The sequence below is a fragment of the Trichechus manatus genome, unplaced genomic scaffold (genome assembly GCF_000243295.1).
Source record: "Trichechus manatus latirostris isolate Lorelei unplaced genomic scaffold, TriManLat1.0 scaffold00037, whole genome shotgun sequence".
Taxonomy (NCBI): Eukaryota; Metazoa; Chordata; class Mammalia; order Sirenia; family Trichechidae; genus Trichechus; species Trichechus manatus.
In genome coordinates, this window is record NW_004443973.1 from 12876192 (window position 1) to 12895552 (window position 19361).

General features: G+C 36.4%; 1 protein-coding gene across 1 annotated transcript in view; it reads left to right on the forward strand.

The window, feature by feature from the left end:
* The window catches only part of METTL8 (methyltransferase 8, tRNA N3-cytidine), a 72023-nt gene that overhangs the window by 5292 nt on the left and 47370 nt on the right, over window positions 1-19361 (forward strand). The window contains exon 2 of the mRNA XM_004375523.2: window positions 12947-13101. Within this exon, the coding sequence (XP_004375580.1) occupies window positions 12959-13101 (143 nt within the window). The 5' untranslated portion in view covers window positions 12947-12958. The remainder of the gene's footprint in view (window positions 1-12946; window positions 13102-19361) is intronic.

Consider the following 19361-nt stretch of genomic DNA (forward strand, 5'->3'; position numbering starts at 1 on the left):
AATTCATTCCAGTAATGTCAGGATGAGATGACATCTCATTCGGGTTTTGATTTGCATTTCTCTAATGGCTAGTGATCTCAAGCATTTCCTCATGTATCTGTTAGCTGCCTGAATGTCTTCTTTGGTAAAGTGTCTGTTTATATCCTTTGCCCATCTTTTAATTGTATTATTTGTCTTTTTGTTGTAGAGCTGTTGGATTTTTCTATAGATTTTAGAGATTAGACCTTTGTCAAATTTGCCATAGCCAAAAAATTTTTCCCACTCTGTAGGTTCTCTTTTTACTCTTTTGGTGAAGTCTTTTGATGAGCATAAGTGTTTAATTTTTAGAAGATCCCAGTTATCTAGCTTATCTTCTGGTGTTTGTGTATTCTTAGTTATGGTTTGTATCCTGTTAATGCCATGTATTAGGGCCTCTAGCATTGACCCTGTTTTTTCTTCTATGATCTGTATTGTTTTTGGTTTTATATTTAATGACCTTGACAGTTTTGAGTAGTACTGGTCAGATATTTTGTAGGATATCCATCAAATGGGATTTGTCTGATGTTTTTCTCATGATTACTAGAGTTATGAGTTTTTTGGAGGAAGACACACAGGTAAAGTGCCCTTCTCATCACATATCAAGGATACATACTGTCAATATGACTTATCACTGTTGATGGTGACCTTGATCACCTGACTGAGGTAGTGTTTTTCAGGTTTCTTCTTGTAGGGTTATCCTTTTCCTCCTTTTTCTATACTGTACTCTTTGGAAGGAAGTCAGTATATATAACTCACACTTAAGGAGTAGAGACTTATGCTCCACCTCTTTGAGGGCAGAGTGTCTACATAAATTATGGTGAAGTTCTTCTGCACGGGAGATTTTTCTCTTTTCCCCCATTCATTTATTTATCTATCTATCTGTTTATTTATTTATTTATATCAGTATGGGCTCATGAGTATTTATTTTATACTTTGGGTTATAATCCAGTAATAATTTATTTTGTTTGTTCAAATTGTTCTAGTGTTGGCCATTAAGAGCTCTTTCAGTTGGCTCTTGTGTCCCTTTGACATACCCCATTATTGCGGTGTTTTTGTTTTGAGCACTTCCTTACCTTCTGGCATTATAAGGTGTTCTAGACTCATCTTGTATATTTCCTGCCCAAGCCCTAGAATCAGCCATTTCTCTTAGGAGCCCTGGTTCTGTTTGTTAGAGAATAGTATTAGAAATCAAGATCTGAGTGCTACGTGTGCTTGTTGATACTGGACTGTCATTGCTTGTATGCCCTCTCAGCTGACGGAGCAAAGAATATTATATGCATATACTAACCCATGTATTATACACGTATCTATAAATATTTCTGTATGTAACCATCTATGTATTAAGCTAAATATGAGTTCATACTGATGTCTCTTAATTCTCATTCATTACTATATGGATCATTCTAGCCTTTCCTCTGGCTTTTCTGGAACCTCCCAATTCCAACAGTGAGAAACCTGGCTCCTGCCATCTACCATCTATTAGCTAATTGTTCAGTTCCAGTATATTTGTATCATAGTTTCAGAATTGTTAACTTTTCTCCCATAGGAAACAACTTTATCAACTATAGTGTTTGTTACAGTTCTTATTGGCTTTAGTCTTACAGAGTCTACTCATTTTTAAAGTTACGTTGGTCAGCACCTTTTTCCAAATTACTTCTTTCTTTTTTTTTTTTAGTATTTTTTAGATTTTAATATAGAAAATTACAAAAACAAAACAAAAAAATGAAGGCAAAATTAGCTCATAACCTCATCAATGAGAGACTTCTATAATTCTTAAATTTAGTTAGCATGCATCTTAGTTTCCTAGTGCTGCTATAACTGAAATGTCACAAGTGGGTGACTTTCCCGAACAGAAATTTATTTGCCCCCAGTTTAGGAGGCCAGAAGTCCAAATTCAGGTCACTGGCTCTAGGGGAAGCCTCCCTCTGTCTACTGAGGGGGAAAATCCTTGCCTCAGCTTTTCTAGCATTCTTCTGGGTGTTACTTAGAGATCTCCACATGGCATCTATCTTTCCCCCGTTCATACTTGCTTGCTCCTGGGTTCTTATTCTTTGAATGTCCCAGACTCTTTCATACTTCTATGCCTTTATTTGTGCTAACCTCTCTTCCTGAGATGCCCTGGCTTTCACCCATATTAGTCATCATTCCTCTGTGCTCTAATAGCACCTTATACTTACCTCTACTACACATTATGTCAAGACTGTTTGCATCTCATTCTAATTCACTAAATGGTAAGGTTCTCAAGGGCAGGAACCAAATGGATTTGTCTCTGGATTCTCAACATATAACAGTAATGAATATTATATGTTAGAATCCTCTTGAATGAAAATAACAGAAAAGCTAACAGGAGCTAAAATACAAAAGAATTTATTTTTCTCACCTATCGAGAAGTCCAGAGGTAGGTGGTAACTGTCATTGATTTACTTGTTCAGTGATGCCATCAAGAATCCAGACTCTTCCTTCGTTGTACACAGGCATCACATCCAAGATCAAGAAGGAGGTAGGGTGAGTTGGTGCCAGCAAGCTATCCTTTGGCCCCTTTACTTTCTATAAGAGAAGCAAAGACTTTAGTCCCTTGGCAGGCTTCCACTTGTGTTGTGTTAGCCAGAACTGTGGTCACACGGCTCCTCCGTCTGCAAGGGAAACTGGAAAGGTGAATTTTTAGGGAGACTAATCTCTTGAATAAAAACAAGATGCTAGAGTTAGGCTCTAACTAATCATAAGATTACTGCTCTATCTACAAAACCCATTGCTGTAGAGTTGGTCTAACTCACAGTGACCCTATAGGACAGAGTAGAACTGCCCTGTAGGGTTTCCAGGGCTTTAAATCTTTATAGAAGCATACTGCCACATCTTTCTGCCACAGGGCGGCCTGGTAGGTTCAAACCGCCAGCCTTTCGGTTAGCAGCCAAGTGCTTAACCACTGCGCCACTGGGGCTCCTTCTCTATCTAAAAAGCTACTAGGAGATCAGCGATCTATTTCCTATTGGATAAAGGTCTCAGGATAGACAGAAGACCAATCCAAGAGGATTGACTCCATCCAGTGGGAGCAGAATTTGACTGTTAGAAAGCACAGATGCATCTTATAAGGAATCTAACATTCTCTAGCTACCCTGTCTATATCCTATAGAATTCTATATTGCCCCCTTCAAGCTCAACTTAATTGTCTGTTCTCATGTGGAAGTTGTACCACTCCCTTGAGCTTTAGTTTTCCTTCCCTGAACCCTTTTTTTATTGCCTCCTGTGGTGTGGCTATCAAAATTTTACCTACTATTCCATTGTGCAGTTTGCCTTACTTTTTTTGCAAGTTGTAAATATGTAATTGTAGTCCTTTATAATCAAGTTTACACACTGCCATAACCTCTGCCTGCCTGAATTCCATGTTTTTTTTTAAAATTATGGAAATACATTTTGTGGACACTTTTATTTATTGATGTTGTATTTAAATTTTTTCACATCTAATATCCACTTATGATTTGAATTTTTTACAATATTCCATTCTCTGTCAGGGCAGCTTTACTGATACATTAGTCCACACATGATTGGGTACATTCTTCATACAGGCACAAGGATCTCCTGCCATTTAGTGTACCTAGAGACCACTTCAATGAATAGGAAAGCAGAAGTCTTAACTAAAGACAGAACTCCATGCATCTTCTCTATGTGAATTTTCTACTAGAAGAACTTGTACGGACTGGTAAGACATAAAGTATGAAAGTTAACTTTATCAGCCCACCAGATATGGTTAACCAGTTGCCTTCAAGTTGATTCAACCCCATGTGTGTCAGAGTAGAATTGTGCTCCATAGGGTTTTCAATGGCTGATTTTTCAGAAGTAGATAGCCAGTCTTTCTTGTGAGGCACCTCTGGGTAGACTCAAACCTCCAACCTTTCCCTTAGCAGCTGAGCACATTAACTGTTTGCACCACCCGAGACTCCACCAAATTTGGTTAAGCTCTATTAACTCCTTCAAAAGTTACTATAGCACAGAGAAATGTGAAATGCCAGGTGGATGAGTTAAAACAGACTTCATTTTGATCTAGTGTAATGTTTTTGGAGACAACTTTTATAGTAATCAGAATGGTATACTTTCCAGCTATTTTGGATTTGAGGTGGCTTTGAGATGGGCTTAGATGAAATCCCTTGAAGAAATAGCTTCTAAGTCCCAGTAGCCTCTTTTCGTTGAGCAAGTTCATAACGTAGCCACCTTGGAGGGTGGTCATGGAGAGCAAACACTAAGCATGAGATTCCCATTGTGAAGCTGCAGAGTGACTGACGTCAGTGTGATCAAAGTGCTCTGCAAATACTTACTGTAATTATTGTTGTTGTGCTGTTCTTGCTAATAACCTTATTTATACCCTGAAATTATAATCATCCAAAGAAAGATTAAAACAAGATGTGAGTTGCCTGAACTGTTTGCCTCGCAGATGGTCACCCTCGGAGTTCTCTGAAATTGCCTGGGTTAATTGAAGCTTCGGTTTTCCCTGCAGTGTACTTGATACTTAAGTGTTTCTTACCTGTTGGCTTTCACTATCCAAAACAGAAACAACAGTAGCACTTTAATTTGCTCTCATTAGTGCTAGCCTCTTAGGACTGTTAATAGTGCAGCTTTATCTAGATGATATTTGCGCCTCTGAATGAAACCTTTGTACCAGCTTCCCAGCTGAGAAGAAAAGCTAAACAAAGGTAAAAACGTGAATGTCTCACTAATTTATTTATTTAAAGGATGCTCAGAACCTGGGAAACACTGAGGGGAGTTAACTTTTAAACAGTGGGTAGGCATTTATGTATGATTAGCAGCAGGTTCTTACCCTGGGTTTTCAGTGAGCTGAGGCAACTGGGAATCATTCTTGGGAAACTTTACAAATAGTTTTTGCTTAGAGCCAGCTAAGTGCTCCAAGGATAATCACTATAGATTCACACAAACAGCAGTACTATTTGCTCCAGTTCTTTGATGCTCCTCTAGTAGTACAGTACTGAGATGTGAGAAAGCAATCTTAGGATCACAGTTAAAAAAGCAAGGGAAATTCTCCAGTACTTATGGGTGGCTGTGTAAAAGTAGAAGACTAGCGAGAAGAACTGAGTGTTAAAATGTTACATTATTTAGGCAATGCAAGAGCCCTTTGCTTGTATCTTGAGATTTTAATGTTGGAAAGAGAATGACTGTGCTCTCCTTAAATCCAGGGACTGGTGCCTCCTAATGGCATTGCTTGCTATTTGTTTAAGGCCCAAGAGAAGAAACAGAGTTGAGAGAGGTGAAGGAGAGAGGAATTCTGGGCCTTCTTAAATCAGTTGCAACAAATTGGCAACTCCAGTAAAGACTGGAGAGTCAATACCGTGACCTTCTTGTATATGTGGTATACAAAAGTAGAGTGCAAAGGGGTGGATTGTAGGGTATGTGAATTTTATATATCTCAGCAAAGCTGTTAAAGAAAAAAAAAAAGTAAAGCATGGGCTCTCCAGTTAAGACTGCCTGGGTTCAAAGCACCCTCATCATTTATTAGTTGGGTTTTTCCTCTGTAATATGGGTATAAAAATATTACTCCTCCATTGATAATTGAAGGTGAAAGATAATACATATTATTGCTGTTTTTGTGTGCCGTTGAGTCCGTTCCAACTCATGGTGACCCTATAGGACAGAGTAGAACTGCCCCATAGGTTTTCCTAGGCTGTAATCTTTATGGGAGCAGATTGCCAAGTCTTTTCTTCACTAGTGGGTTTGTACTGATGACCTTCGGTGTGCCACAAGGGCTCTTTTATAATACATGTAAAGTACTTAGAACACGCCCTCATACATGGCACGTAACTTTTTTTAAAATTGAGATTTACATGAAAGACAAATTGGAATTGCTGCTTTATTTCCTAAATTTTTTTTCAATTTTGCAAAATATAGTGTTACCTTTAACTAAAACCCCCTTTTATAACATACTTAAAACTATTGCTCTACAAAAATAAAATATGCAATTATTTAAGAAACATTTTTCATTTATATAACATGAAATATACTCTTATGTACATTTTACTTGCTCGAGTAGAATATATTATAGTTTGTTGGGATAGTAAGGCAGATGTATGAATCACTGTGGAAGGGGCTCCACTTTAGTGGAAAGCAAATCATCTAGCCAAAATTTGGAGAGGGGGCAGAGATCTCGTCCCCAGAAGTCTTCTGTACCAGGGCTGCTTCTTTTGCTGCTAAACACAATACAGTGGTAAAAAACAAAAAAACCAAACCCGTTGCCATCAAGTCGATGCCGACTCATAGCAACCCTGTAGAATAGAGTAGATCTGCCCTGTAGAGTTTCCAAGGAGCACCTGGTGGATTCGGACTGCCATCCTTTTGGTTAGCATCCATAGCTCTTAACCACTACACCACCAGGGTTTCCTGTACAATGGTAGTGGGCCCAGAAAATGGGTAAGTATTAAAACCATCTTCTCTTTGGCTTGTCATACTATATGCTGAACCCAAGTTATTTGATATATTTTATATTTTTGTTCTTATCTTTGCATTCTAAAATAGGCACACACCTACCTACACCTACAGCTGGCAGAAAGTCTGTCAGCTCTTCATAGCACACCTCTGTGTACTTGGTAGCATAATAAATGCTATTGATAATGACACACTGTCAGTCAGTCTGATACTTTTATGAGCTTCAGTTACTTTCTGAATCTGTTCCTTAGTGATTGCTTTAGTCAATTGACTATTCATGACTGAGTCTTGGCGTTGAGATCTCAGAGGGCCATAGCGCTAAAGTCATGCTCATTCTATTTTATTCTGACCTTGACAAGACCCCAGAAGAAGAACCACCATGTTATGGTGAGCTGAAAGTGGAAATCTGTAGACAAAGTAAGTAGACGAAATGCCACTTGACTATATAGACTAGAATTTGATATGGCAGAATTAGTTTGGGCTAAATTAAGTGAAGAATCAGGACCACAAACACTTTCAGGTGCTTATAACAGTAAATTAAAAACTCTCATGTACCTGTGGAGTTTTTTTTTTTTTTTTTTGCCTTCTTCATATTTCTCTGCTCTGAACTGGAGTAACCTAAAGTAAATATCTGTGTTAGTAATTAAAGCACACCAAGACATGCCCGGAAAGTTCCTACCTAGGTTTCCCCTTTCTAGGTATCCTCAGATTTTATTCCTGACAAGTACCTGATAACATGAAACTATAATAGGAAGCACTAAGCCTATGGGAAAACTGCAATATGAAAATGTGGTCAATATTTAAACCTTTATTTCACACAAATGTACTACTTATCCAGATTATACTGGCCTCATAAAACAAGTTGGGAAGTGTTTTCTTCTATTTTCTGAAAGAGTCTGTATAAGATCACTGTTATTTCTTCCTTAAGTGTTTGATATTCACTAGTGGAGCCATTCTTTATATGAAGGGTTTTTTTTTTTAATGTTACTTGTTTTTAATTACAGATTTAACTATATAATAATTTAGGGATATTTACATTTTCTCTTCTTGTGTTGTTTTGGTAAGTTGTGTTTTTGAAGGGATTTGTCCCATTCATCAAAGTTGTTGAATTTACAGGAATAAAATTGCCCATAATATCCCCTTATTAGCTTTTCAATCTCTGTAGGGTCTATGGTCATGTTTCCCCTTTCATTCCTGTTATTAGAAGTTTGTATTTTCCAAAACACAAATGTTTAAATCAGTTTTGATGGGGGTTTATCATTTTTATTAATCTTTTTGAAGAACTAACTTTTGGTATTGATTATCCCTGTTTGGTTCATTTTCTACTTTATTGACTTCTGCTTTTATTTTTATTATTTTATTCTTTTTATTTATACTTTCAGTTTAATTTACTCTTCTTTTTCTAGCTTTTTAAGATAGAAGCTGAGTTCACTGATTTGTGATCTCTCTTCGTTTCTAATATAGGCATTTTAAAGCTATAAATTTCCTTCTAAATATTGCTGTAGCTCATTCTGCAGATTTTGATATTTTGAGTTTTCATTATTATTTAATTCAGCATATTTTTAAATTTCTCTTAAGATTTATTCTTTGACCCATAGATTATTTAGAAGTGTGTGGCTTAATTTTTAAGCATTGGAGACTTTTCTAGATATTATTGTCAGTTTGGATAAAAAAGCAAGATCCAACAATATGCTGCCTATAAGAGAAGCACTTTAAATGTAAACACACAAATAGTTTAAAATAAGAATAGATACACAACACTGCATAAGACAGCTGGTGGGGCTATATAATATTATACAGAGTAGATTTCAGCAGAAAAACTTCAGGTAGTCCTCAACTTAACAACAGGGTACTGTTCTGACAAATCCGTCATAAATCAGTTCTGACGTAAGTTGAATACCTTTTTTTTTTTCAGTTGTCATTATTATTGCCTTTTATTATCAGCATCTTTTTTAATACAATCCTTATTTGTTTTTAGGGGTCAGAACATTACATATAAACTTACAAATATATTTTAATACATACATACATGCATAAAAAATATACAAATCATAAAAATGTACTCCGACTATTAAGAAGAGTTGGACGATGTAGGCGTTTTTTCAGTTGTGGTAATAACTCCACTTGTAGAAGGAAGGTTCTGGATCATCTGGATTATCCTTGGGAAGGAGGATGGTGTTTCTAGTCAGAAAATTAGTGAGAGTTGTCTACATGGTCATTTTCTTTTTTTGCTCATATATTTTGTGATAACATCTCACTGCTTCCCCAATCTATCAACTTTTAGCAAAGCGATCAGCATTTGAGTCCATGTTTTCAAGCAACTGGAGCCCCTGATTTAGTTTAGAAAAAACTCCAGCTAATCCTTTCACTTTGACAACTTCTCTCCTTTCTCTTCCTCATTATTTCTTTCTTCTTCAGCATGTTTTTCCTTTTCAAAATCCATTAAGTTCTGATCTGTCAATTCCTCTTCTTCACGATCTATAAGCTGTTCCACATCGGCGATACCAAGTTCCAAATTCAGCGTTCTTGCCATATGGATGATTTTTCCACTGATCTCTTCCACGATATTATCCTGATCAAACGCTTGGAGTGTGTTCACATAACTCAGCAATTTTTTCCATATCCCCTGCATTCATTTTCCTGTAACTTCCTCCCAGGGAGATGTAATTTTCCAGATACACCAAGGGTCATAAGTACGGTTTGTTGTAACTCAAATACATCGTAAATCAGGGACTACCTGTATTACCAGAGATAGAGGGATTTAATAATAACAACTAATTCATCAAAAATATTAACATTTAATATTGTTAATTGTTATCCTTTGGGATTTATTGAGACTTGTTTTATAGCCCAGCATATAGTCTGTCTTGGTGAATATTCTGTGTTCACTTGAAAGGAGTATGTATTCTGCTATTAGGTATAGTGTTCTTTCTGTAAATATCAGTTAGGTCAAGTTGTTTATAATGTTTAACTCTTCTGTATCCTTAGTGATTTTTTTTATAGTTTGTTGCTGATTGTTGTTGATTATTACTGAGAGATGAGTGTTAAAATCTTCAAGTACTACTGTGAATTTATTTCTCCTTTTAAAAAGTTCTGTCCATTTTTGCTTCACATATTTTGAAGGTCTGTTATTAGGTACCTGCACTTTTAGGATTGTTATGTCCTCTTGTTGAATTGGTTCTTATCGTTATTAAATGCCCCTCTTTATCTCTGTAATAGCCTTTTTCTTAAAGTCTACTTTTTCTTAAAGTCTACTCTGTCTATTAATATAGCCCCACCAGCTTTCTTATGTAGTGTTTGCCTGACATATCTTTTTTTGTTTTAATCTATTTGTATTTTTATATTTAAAGTACTTCTTCTGATAGACAGTATATTGTTGGAACTTGCTTTTTTATCCAAGCTGATAATTTACACCTTTTAATTGATGTCAACTTATATTTAATGTAATTATTGATATGTTGTTGTTGTTGTTAGTTGCTGTCGAGTCCATTCTGACTCATGGTGACCCTGTGCGTACAGAGTAGAACTGTTTCACAGAGTTTTCAAGGCTGTGACCTTTTGGAAGCAGATCACCAGGCCTGTCTTCCAAGGTGCCTCTGGGTGGGTTTGAACCACCAAACTTCCAGCTAGTAGTTGAGCGCTTAACTGTTTGCACCACCCAGGGACTCTCAGTTATTAATATGGTTGAGTTTAAATATGCCATCTTGGTATTTATTTTCTATTTGTTCCATCTGTTGTTGGTTCCTCTGTTCTTGCTTTATGGAGCCCTGGTGGCACAATGGTTAAGAGCTTGGCTGCTAACTGAAAGGTCAGCAGTTCGAATCTACCACCTGCTCCTTGGAAACCCTATGGGGCATTTCTACTCTGTCCCTCAGAGTCGCTATGAGTTGAAATTGACTCAACAGCAACAGATTTGGTTTGGTTCTTGCTTTCCTGCCTTCTTTTGGATGAACTGAATATTTTTAGTTATAACCCTTTGTGTTATTTCACATAAAAATACTACTTATTCACACAGTTTCATTATGCAAATATCTTAGTTAAGCTTGTATTAAAATTAGGGTCTTGCTAGGGGTTTATCAGTTTTATTAATCTTTTCAAAGGACCAACTTTTGGCTTTGAGAGTTAAAAGAGAGTTAAGAGAGGGTACACAAAGGGAGTGGGACATATTGGTGGCAGAGATCAACTTTCTCTACCAGAATTCTGTTTCGGGCTGGCCCTGCCCTTCTCTCCTTTTCCCATCATAAAATGGACCCATGGTGAACATTAAGCTAACATGGTTGTCATAAAGCTCGTATTTGTTAATCATTATAATCAATATAATTGGATACTGCCTGCATAATGTCACACTCTTCTGTCACTTCCTTTTTCCACACTGGAGGGATTCTAGGAGTCACCCTGGAAAGTATGAAATAACTTCCAGTTAAATTTATGTCAGACAAGTATCATTTTTGTATAATCGGTCAGTTAATTAATTCATGAGCAGCTTGGTACTCCCTCTAGAAGCTTGTAATTCGTTGAGAAAGCATTTATATAATTTTATTATGTATTTATTTATATATTATACTTAGTATATACATTTGTTACATATTTATGTAATAAGAAGATAAATAGCAGCGCAAGGCTGTGTGTGAGCATTACAGATAATAAATAAATGAAGTAAAGATGTTTGTGTGGTTAGAGAAACGGCTGCTTAAACAGGGAAATTGCAAAGTATGTAGGCCCTGGCCATACTCTCTAGGGGCTGGCAGTCTGCAGGGCACAAACTTCTCTGACATTTTCCTGGATTGCCAAATATCTGATCTAGTTATGACTTTTTGTCTCTGTCTACAGAGCTTCTCAGTCATTTATAGTAAGAAAAGCTCTTGCCTTTTTTTCCCCTCTGTCTTCCTTCTGTATATATAGATAGATTTAGAAATACATCACCTGATTATCTGAAGAATTGAAATTTCATTTCGATTTGGCTTTCCTGGGTGGAACACATTTACATCATTGTACACATTTGAGCATGAATTGCCACTCTTTCTAGGTGTAATCAGTTTCTCCTCTTCAGCATACAGAAGATTTTATGAATAATATTCAGTGCAGAAAGAGAGCTCTAAAAATAACTGTGCAGGTAGGATTTTGTTAGTCATATGTAGAACACTGGCAGGAGAAAAGAACAAAGGCACATGGGGTGAAGGTAGCGGCGGGCGGAGCATTTCACGTGCCTCCACCTAGAGCTGCATTAAGCGGAGAAGGAAAACTAGAAACAGGATCATCTGCATTAGCTGTTGAAGGCTTCAGTTCTTATCACTGTTAGCCACATTTGAATGGAACCTTTACAGTCTTTTTGGTGTGTATAACTAAGCCTTCCCCCTGCCCCCCACCCCCAAAAAAAAGAGAGTCTTGAATTTTATGTTTTAAAGAACAATGAAATGTTTTTGACATTCTGCAGTTCATTTTGGAATTCATAGTCTTAAAACCTATTGACTTTTAGAAAGGTAGTAAAGGGTATACAGTACATGTCATTTTTATGCCTAATAGCACCTCCCATAGTCTCTAATGCACATTAGGTGCACACACTTTTTTGCATCTATTTCTACCTGACAGCTTACAGCATTAGGCTGAATGCTGTGATGAACTGTGAGGCTGAGATGCCAAGCACTGTACCAGTGGATTTTTATTGGGGGGTGGGGGGGTGGGGGAGGGTGAAGTAAGCTCTTTAGAGCTTCTTTTTGATATTTTTTCTATAAAGATTTTAAAGTGATACATTTACCAGTACATAAGATTACACACTCTTTAAAAAAATGTTTAAGTTATTCTTCCAGAAATGAGGATGGATTTGTGCTAACCAACTAGTGATTCTCCTCTTGAGCTAGGATTTCAGCATACATTTTGTACAGGGACATCTATTCGGCAGCCATATTACTGACTGTTCTTAAAAATGTATATATGTAGGTTTGTTAGAACTAAGAATTGCTGGGGTCATATCTTAATACAGTATTTATTTATTTGAATAATTTTTTACATTATTCAGCTCAGCCTAGAGAATGAGGTTTAGTAGGTTTGCTTTCTTATTCTGCTACTATAGCTGGGTTTGTGGTCTAGTGGTCCAGAAATATTCCCTAAAAATATATTTGCCTAGACTTCCCAAAACAAAATAATAAGATCACTTTTTTAAAGCTGTTTTTAATACACAAAATCCAGATAGTGGACTTACATGCTTTGGCCATGTGCTAAAAATTAACTAGGCAAATAACCCAGCAAAGCAAAATTGATCGCGGCTGTGGCTTTTAAAGAACCCCAGCCAGTGTCACATACTCTAAATATTCCTCCCCCCCCCGCCCCCCGTCTTGGGCTGAAAATACTTCAGGAGAGAAGCTGTAATGCCTTGGTTCATTTTTTTAAATTCCATGTTTGTGTTTTCTCTAGGGTTGTAAAACTTTTAGACCAGTTTTTACTATTAGGTAAACAGTGCACTGTTTAATCTATATTGACTAATTAACCATTCGTAACTCCCTAGGTACTGATTAGGATGAATGTGATTTGGAGAAATTCTATTTCCTGTCTAAGGATAGGACAAGTGCCTCACAGATACCAAAGTGATTATCACCCAGCAGCTCCTCTGGGATCAAGGATTTTAACTGACCCAACCAAAGTTTTTGAACACAACATGTGGTGAGTTATCTTTTTCGGTATATTAAACATTACCATTGGTATTATTTTCATTTAGTGACGGGAAAGGGTTTTTAAAGCTGACTGTCTAACTTACATTGTAGAGGTCCAAAACTCAGGGTAAGTGATCCTGACTTAAGTGTTGCCAATTCTAAATTTCTTTGCAAATGGTATTGGTAAAGCAAAACTTCCCAGATGCTTTTAGCAGCTTTGGGGTCCCTACAGCCCCTCTCTGCTCATTTCTGATCCTGATTTGCCAGAGCTTCACTAGGGTGGGCTCTTTTCTAGGTGAGGCCCTCCTCCTACGCCACAGGCCCTTCCTTCTTTTACAAGTACTTGTTAATCAGCAAATGTGTATTCAGTGCCTATTGCAAGGCAGCAAATTTTAAGGGCCTAGTGAGTGTTACGGACTATACGTCTTGTAAGAACAACTCAAAGTTGGAAAACCACTTCTGTTTGGGCAGTCAGGAAGATTTCTTAGAGTGGGAAAACTGAGATCAGGGACTGTATCTGTCTTATTTATTTCTGTCTCCAGTACCTAGCAGAGTGCCTGGCATGTAAATATTTGTTGAATAATGATTTGGATATATAAAGCTGGAGTAAGGGCATTCTAGGAAGGTAGAAGGTCATAAAACGCAAACAGATAAGGAGGTATAAGGCAGTAAATAGGATAGTTCACGTAAAATAAAGTCTCTTTTAGGAGGTTGGTAAAAAATCAGATTGAGATTATATAGGTCAGATGTGTGTGTATATGGTGGGGGCAAGATTGTGTGTGGTCTTGAATCTAAAGCTGAAGTGTTAGGCATTACAGAGCCACTGACGAAAAATGACATTATACATCGTTAATATACTGTATGCTTTGTTGTTGTTATTAGGTGCCACTGAGTCGGTTAATATAGTATATGTATTTGGTAACAGTATATTGGACAGATCAGCGGGGAAAACTATAAGTAGGAAAGGGCCTTGAGAAGAAAGAGTAAATAGGACTTGGTGCTTGTATAGAATAAAGGAGGTGGAAGACTTTACCTCTGACTCTCAAGTTCTGATCCTAGATGACTGAAAGAAATAGGAAATCAAGAGGTGAATTAATTTTGGAAGAAAGATGGTGAATTTTGTTTTAGACATTTTGAATAGATCTTGAGAGCAGAACATTTGAGGTAAAAATGTCCAGAACACAGATACTACTGCTAGGAAGAGGCAGAGGGGTCAGAGCTGAAGATGTGAACTTGGGTGTGATATCTATAGACAAAATTGTCATCTGACTAGCCTCTGCAGCAGAATCTATAGGGGTTTGGAAGTGATTCAGGGGCTTTTTATATATTTATTGTAGCAATACCAATTTGAAAAGGAAATGCATTGATCTTTTATTAATTAAACTTGCCCTGTACAATACAGTAGCCACTAGCCAGATGTGGCTGTTCAGCACTGAACTGTGGTTAGTCTGAATTCAGATGTGCTGTAAGGTTTTGAGTGGAGCTCTGGTGGTGCAATGGTTAAGTGCTCGTCTGCTAACTGAAAGATTGGTGGTTGGAACCCACCAGCCACTCCATGGTAGAAAAGACCTGGTGATCTGCTCCTGTAAAGATTATAGCCTAGAAAACGCCATGGAGCAGTTCTACTCTGTCCTGTAGGGTCACTATGAGTCAGAATTGACTTGACAGCAAATAACAACAAGAGATTTTGAAGACTTAGTACAAAAAAAAAGTAAAAATATCTTATTAATGATTTTTACATTGCTTGCATGTTGAAATGATAATATTTTTATATACTGGATTAAATAAATTATTAAAATTAACTTTACCTCTTTCTTTTCACTTGTTTTTAATGTGGCTACTAAAACTTTTAAATTACATATGTGGCTCACATTTTATATATATATATATATATTTTTTTTTTTTTTTTTTTTTTTTTTTTTTTTTTTTTTTTTTTTTTTTTTGGATAATTGCTGAATTAAACAGTTTTGACAACCATCGCCAATATGGGCATTTATTGCAGACTGTGAGATAAAATAAGCCCTTTTGCCAGGCAGTTAAACCTCCAGAGAAATTCCAGTCATAGGCAAGCTTTTTGTTTCCCAGTTTTTTTGTTTGTTTTTTCTTCAGCAGACTGTAATGATGTAGCTGTCTGTCTTCTCCTTTTCAGCCTGCTACTGTCTATTCTTTTGCCCAAGATTCCTGCCTACCGATTTAAGTTCTGTTTTGTCACAGGCTCCCAGGGAAGCAAGGGTCATCTACTTCAGTGGTCCTCAAACACTGGACTAGCTTTGGGCTGGCTGCACAAGAATCCTTTGGGGAGTTACTGTTTCACTAGGTCTAGAGGTATGGCCAGGAATTTGTAATTTGAAAAAGCTCCTTCAGTAATTCTGTTAAGCAGCCACATCTGGGAACCCTTGATGTAGCCCAATGGTTTTCAAACTTTTCTTTAGCATCAGAACTTTTTTTCCAAGTGAAGTCTTAACCTGAAATCTCAATATTTAAAAGTAAAACAAACCTGCTCTGAATGAAGCAGGCATGGAGGCCCAGGGCATCAGTAACACTACTTCCCTTCTTCTCTCACTCCTTGTCCCTCATTCTAGCAGTTTAAAGGTCTTTAGGGCTCTGTGGATCACAGTTTGAAAAACCTTGATCTAATCCAGATAGCCATCCTCCTCCATCCCATAACCCCTAAGGGATATATCCAGCCTATGCCAGAATACTTCTAGTAAGCCCTTTCTCAAGGTAGATACACACTGTAATAACAATAAAAATAATTTCCTCCAAGAGAAGAGGAAGGTAGTTGCTTCACATTATCCACCCCCCTTCCCCCACCCCCACCCCCTCTAACTTTTGCTTAAAAGAAGATTTTTAAGAAACTGAAGACTGACTTGCTTTCCTCCTCCTTCAAGGCCAAGTTCTGTCCAAACTATTTCACTTCCTTCCTTATTTTCTCCTTTATGTTTAAGAATGATGTTTCCTCTCCTGCTGAATTTGATTTTCTTAAGATGTTTCTAGAGAAATACATCATTTTTCTCTCAGAGATGTTGGTTAGAAATGTCTACGGTTCATTTTGTTCTCTAGCCTCTATTAGTAAGGACTATTTATATAAGACTCTCTTTTTTATTTTTTGAGAAAAAGTAAAGATACACATTCTTATTTAGTTTCTAATATCCTGAGGAAGATCTGCCTTCCAGATTCTGGATATTTGTATTGCTAGTACTTAAATCTGCCTACAGTTGTTTAATTATACTTAGTACATTTATAAATTTCTTGGGTACTGACAGGAAACCATACTCAGAATGCTTTTGAGACATGATATTGTTTGAATTTTAATATTAAAAATAAAGAATGCCCCCCTCTTACACACCTGCTTCCTCCTTGCCACTTACCTGATAAATTCTTTAATAGTGATTACAGCTCAGCAATGCTTTGAGTTCTACCAAATCTTCTTCATCTTTCTGTCCCCAGTTTGCAGCCCAGTGCCTGATATATATAGGTTCTGAATAGATGTTTAATAAGGGAAGTGGGTACTAGTTTCTTCCAGCAGCTGTGACCTCCATTCCATTGTATGCAGAAGTGGGAAGGCATTGGCTCTTTCTGTGTTTTTGTCTTTGTAAGTCAGTCATTCCTAAGTAAGAAACTGATTTACTAATAAAAATAACCAGATGAAGTATTCATTACAGTCAAAAAGAGAAGCAGGAATTCAGGCGTTAGAAATATAAATTAACATCAATAGTAGAAAAAAAGACTGAACTGAACTTACCTCAATTATTAGCTGATATGCTTGTAACAACTATATTTCATCGATTTTGAGACTCACATTTTTCACCAATTAACATCTCTGAAGTCATGACACTTCTTACAATCAATGGCATCTAACAATTGTAATTGGAAGGGTTTTTTTTTTCTTTCTTAGTGGTACAGAAAATAATGAATGGCATCTTAGATTTGATAAAGTGGGATACTTGTAATTTCAGAGCACTTAATTGTACACTGTTTTGAGAACTATTACTCTTATTTTCCTAAGAGACACAGAAAATTTAAATAATTTCCCATTGCTATACAACAAGGTTAACGTATAGAGTATCTGTTACATTTGCTATGTGGATAAACAGTCAATGAACATACATAAAAAATTGATTCAAGAGGAGGTGCATATGAGCATATGGAAAAACACTCAACCTGCACCACAGTAAAAGAAATACAAATTAAAACAATAAAGCACCTTTTTAGATCTATTAAATTATCAAAAAAATTTTTTAAGAAAACACCCAGTCCTGGCAGCATTGTAGATTTATCCGATCTGTTTGGTTAGCAACTTGGCACATTATATCAAGGACCATAAAATAGTTACATTCCATGACTCAAAAGTTCAACTTCTGGGAATTTATTGTAAAAATTTTCATTCAAAAGAAAGAGATATTTGTTTCAGCATTACTAATAATAGTGTAAATAGTAGACACTCTACATGCCCAACAATAAAGGAATTATGGTACATTCCCTTAATTGCCTATTATACAGCAGTTTTATTGGCATAAAGTTATTTATAGTATTTCCTTTTTATCCTTTCAATGTCTGTAGGATTTATAGTAATGTCCCCTTTCATTCCTGATATGGGTAATTTGTGTTTTCTTCCTTTTGGCCTCCGTCATTCTTGTTAGGGGACTACCAATTTTATTAATTTTTTCAAAAAACTGAACTTTTATTGTTAATCTATTGTTTGTTTTCTAGTTCACTAATTTCTTCTCTAATTTGTTAATTCTTTCTCCTTCCTTTGAGTTTAATTTGCTTCTTTTTCTTCTAGTTCCTTAAGGAGGAAACTTAGATCATTGATGTTGAGCCCTTTGTTTTTTCTAATGTAAGAATTTAAGGCTATGGATTTCTGAGTATTTCATCCCACAGATTTTGCTATGTTGTATTCTCATTATCATTGAGTTTGACATATTTTTAAATTTATCTTCTGATTTGTTCTTTGACCCATGGATTATTTAGAAATGTGTCGGTTAACTTCAATATTTAGGAAATTCCTTAAAATCTTACTGATTTCTAATTTAATTCTACTGTGGTATAAGAGAACATACTCTGTATAATTTCAGTCTTTTAATGTATTTAGACTTATTCTGTGGCCCAGTATGTGGCCTATTTTAGTGAACATTCTATGTACCCTTAAAAAAAAATCTTATGCAGTTAATATGAATGTGTCTTTTTTTCTTCAGTTTTTGCTTTATGTATTTTCAAGCTGTTAGTTGCATACACATTTAGAATTATGATGTCTTTCATAAATTGACCCATTTATCATTATTAAATATCCCTCTATCTTTGGTGATATCCCTTGCCTTGAAACCTACTTTGATATTAATACAGGTATACTGGCTTTCCTAGGCTTAGTGTTGCATGGTATATCTTTCTGTCTCTCTTTTATTTATTTATTTTCAAATTTTCAACACGTATGTGTTCTTATATTGAAAGTGTGTTTCTTTTAGAAAGTTTATAGCATCCAGTTCACAATCTTTACCATTTAATTGTGGAGTATTTGATCTATTTGCATTTAATGTAACTGTTAATATGTTGTTGTTGTTGTTGTTAGGTGCCTTCGAGTCAGTTTAGACTCATAGCAACCCTGTGTACAACAGAATGAAACACTGCCTGCTCCTGTGCCATCCTCCAAGTTGTTGCTGTGCTTGAGCCCATGGTTGCAGCCACTGTGTCAGTCCATCTCATTAAAGGTCTTCCTCTTTTTTGCTGATCCTCTATTTTACCAAGCATGATGTCCTTCTCCAGAGACTGATGCCTCCTGATAACATATCCAAAGTATGTGAGACATGGTCTCACCGTCCTTTGCTTCTAAGGAGCATTCTGGTTGTACTTCTTCCAAGACAGAATTTATTCATTCTCTTGGCAGTCCATGATATTCAGTATTCTTCACCAACACCACAATTGAAAGGATTCAGTTCTTCTTCACTCTTCCTTATTCACTGTCCAGCTTTTGCATGCATATGAGCTGATTGAAAACACCATGGCTTGGGTCAGGCACACCTTAGTCCTCAAGGTGATATCTTTGCTTTTCAACACTTTAAAGAGGTCTTTTGCAGCCGATTTGCCCAATGCATTGCGTCTTTTGATTTCTTGACTGCTGCTTCCTGTGGGTACTGATTGTGGATCCAAGTAAAATAAAATCCTTGACAAACTCAATCTTTTCTCTGTTTATCATGATGTTGCTTATTGGTCCAGTTGTGAGGATTTTTGTTTTCTTTATGTTGAGGTGTAATCCATACTGAAGTCTGTGGT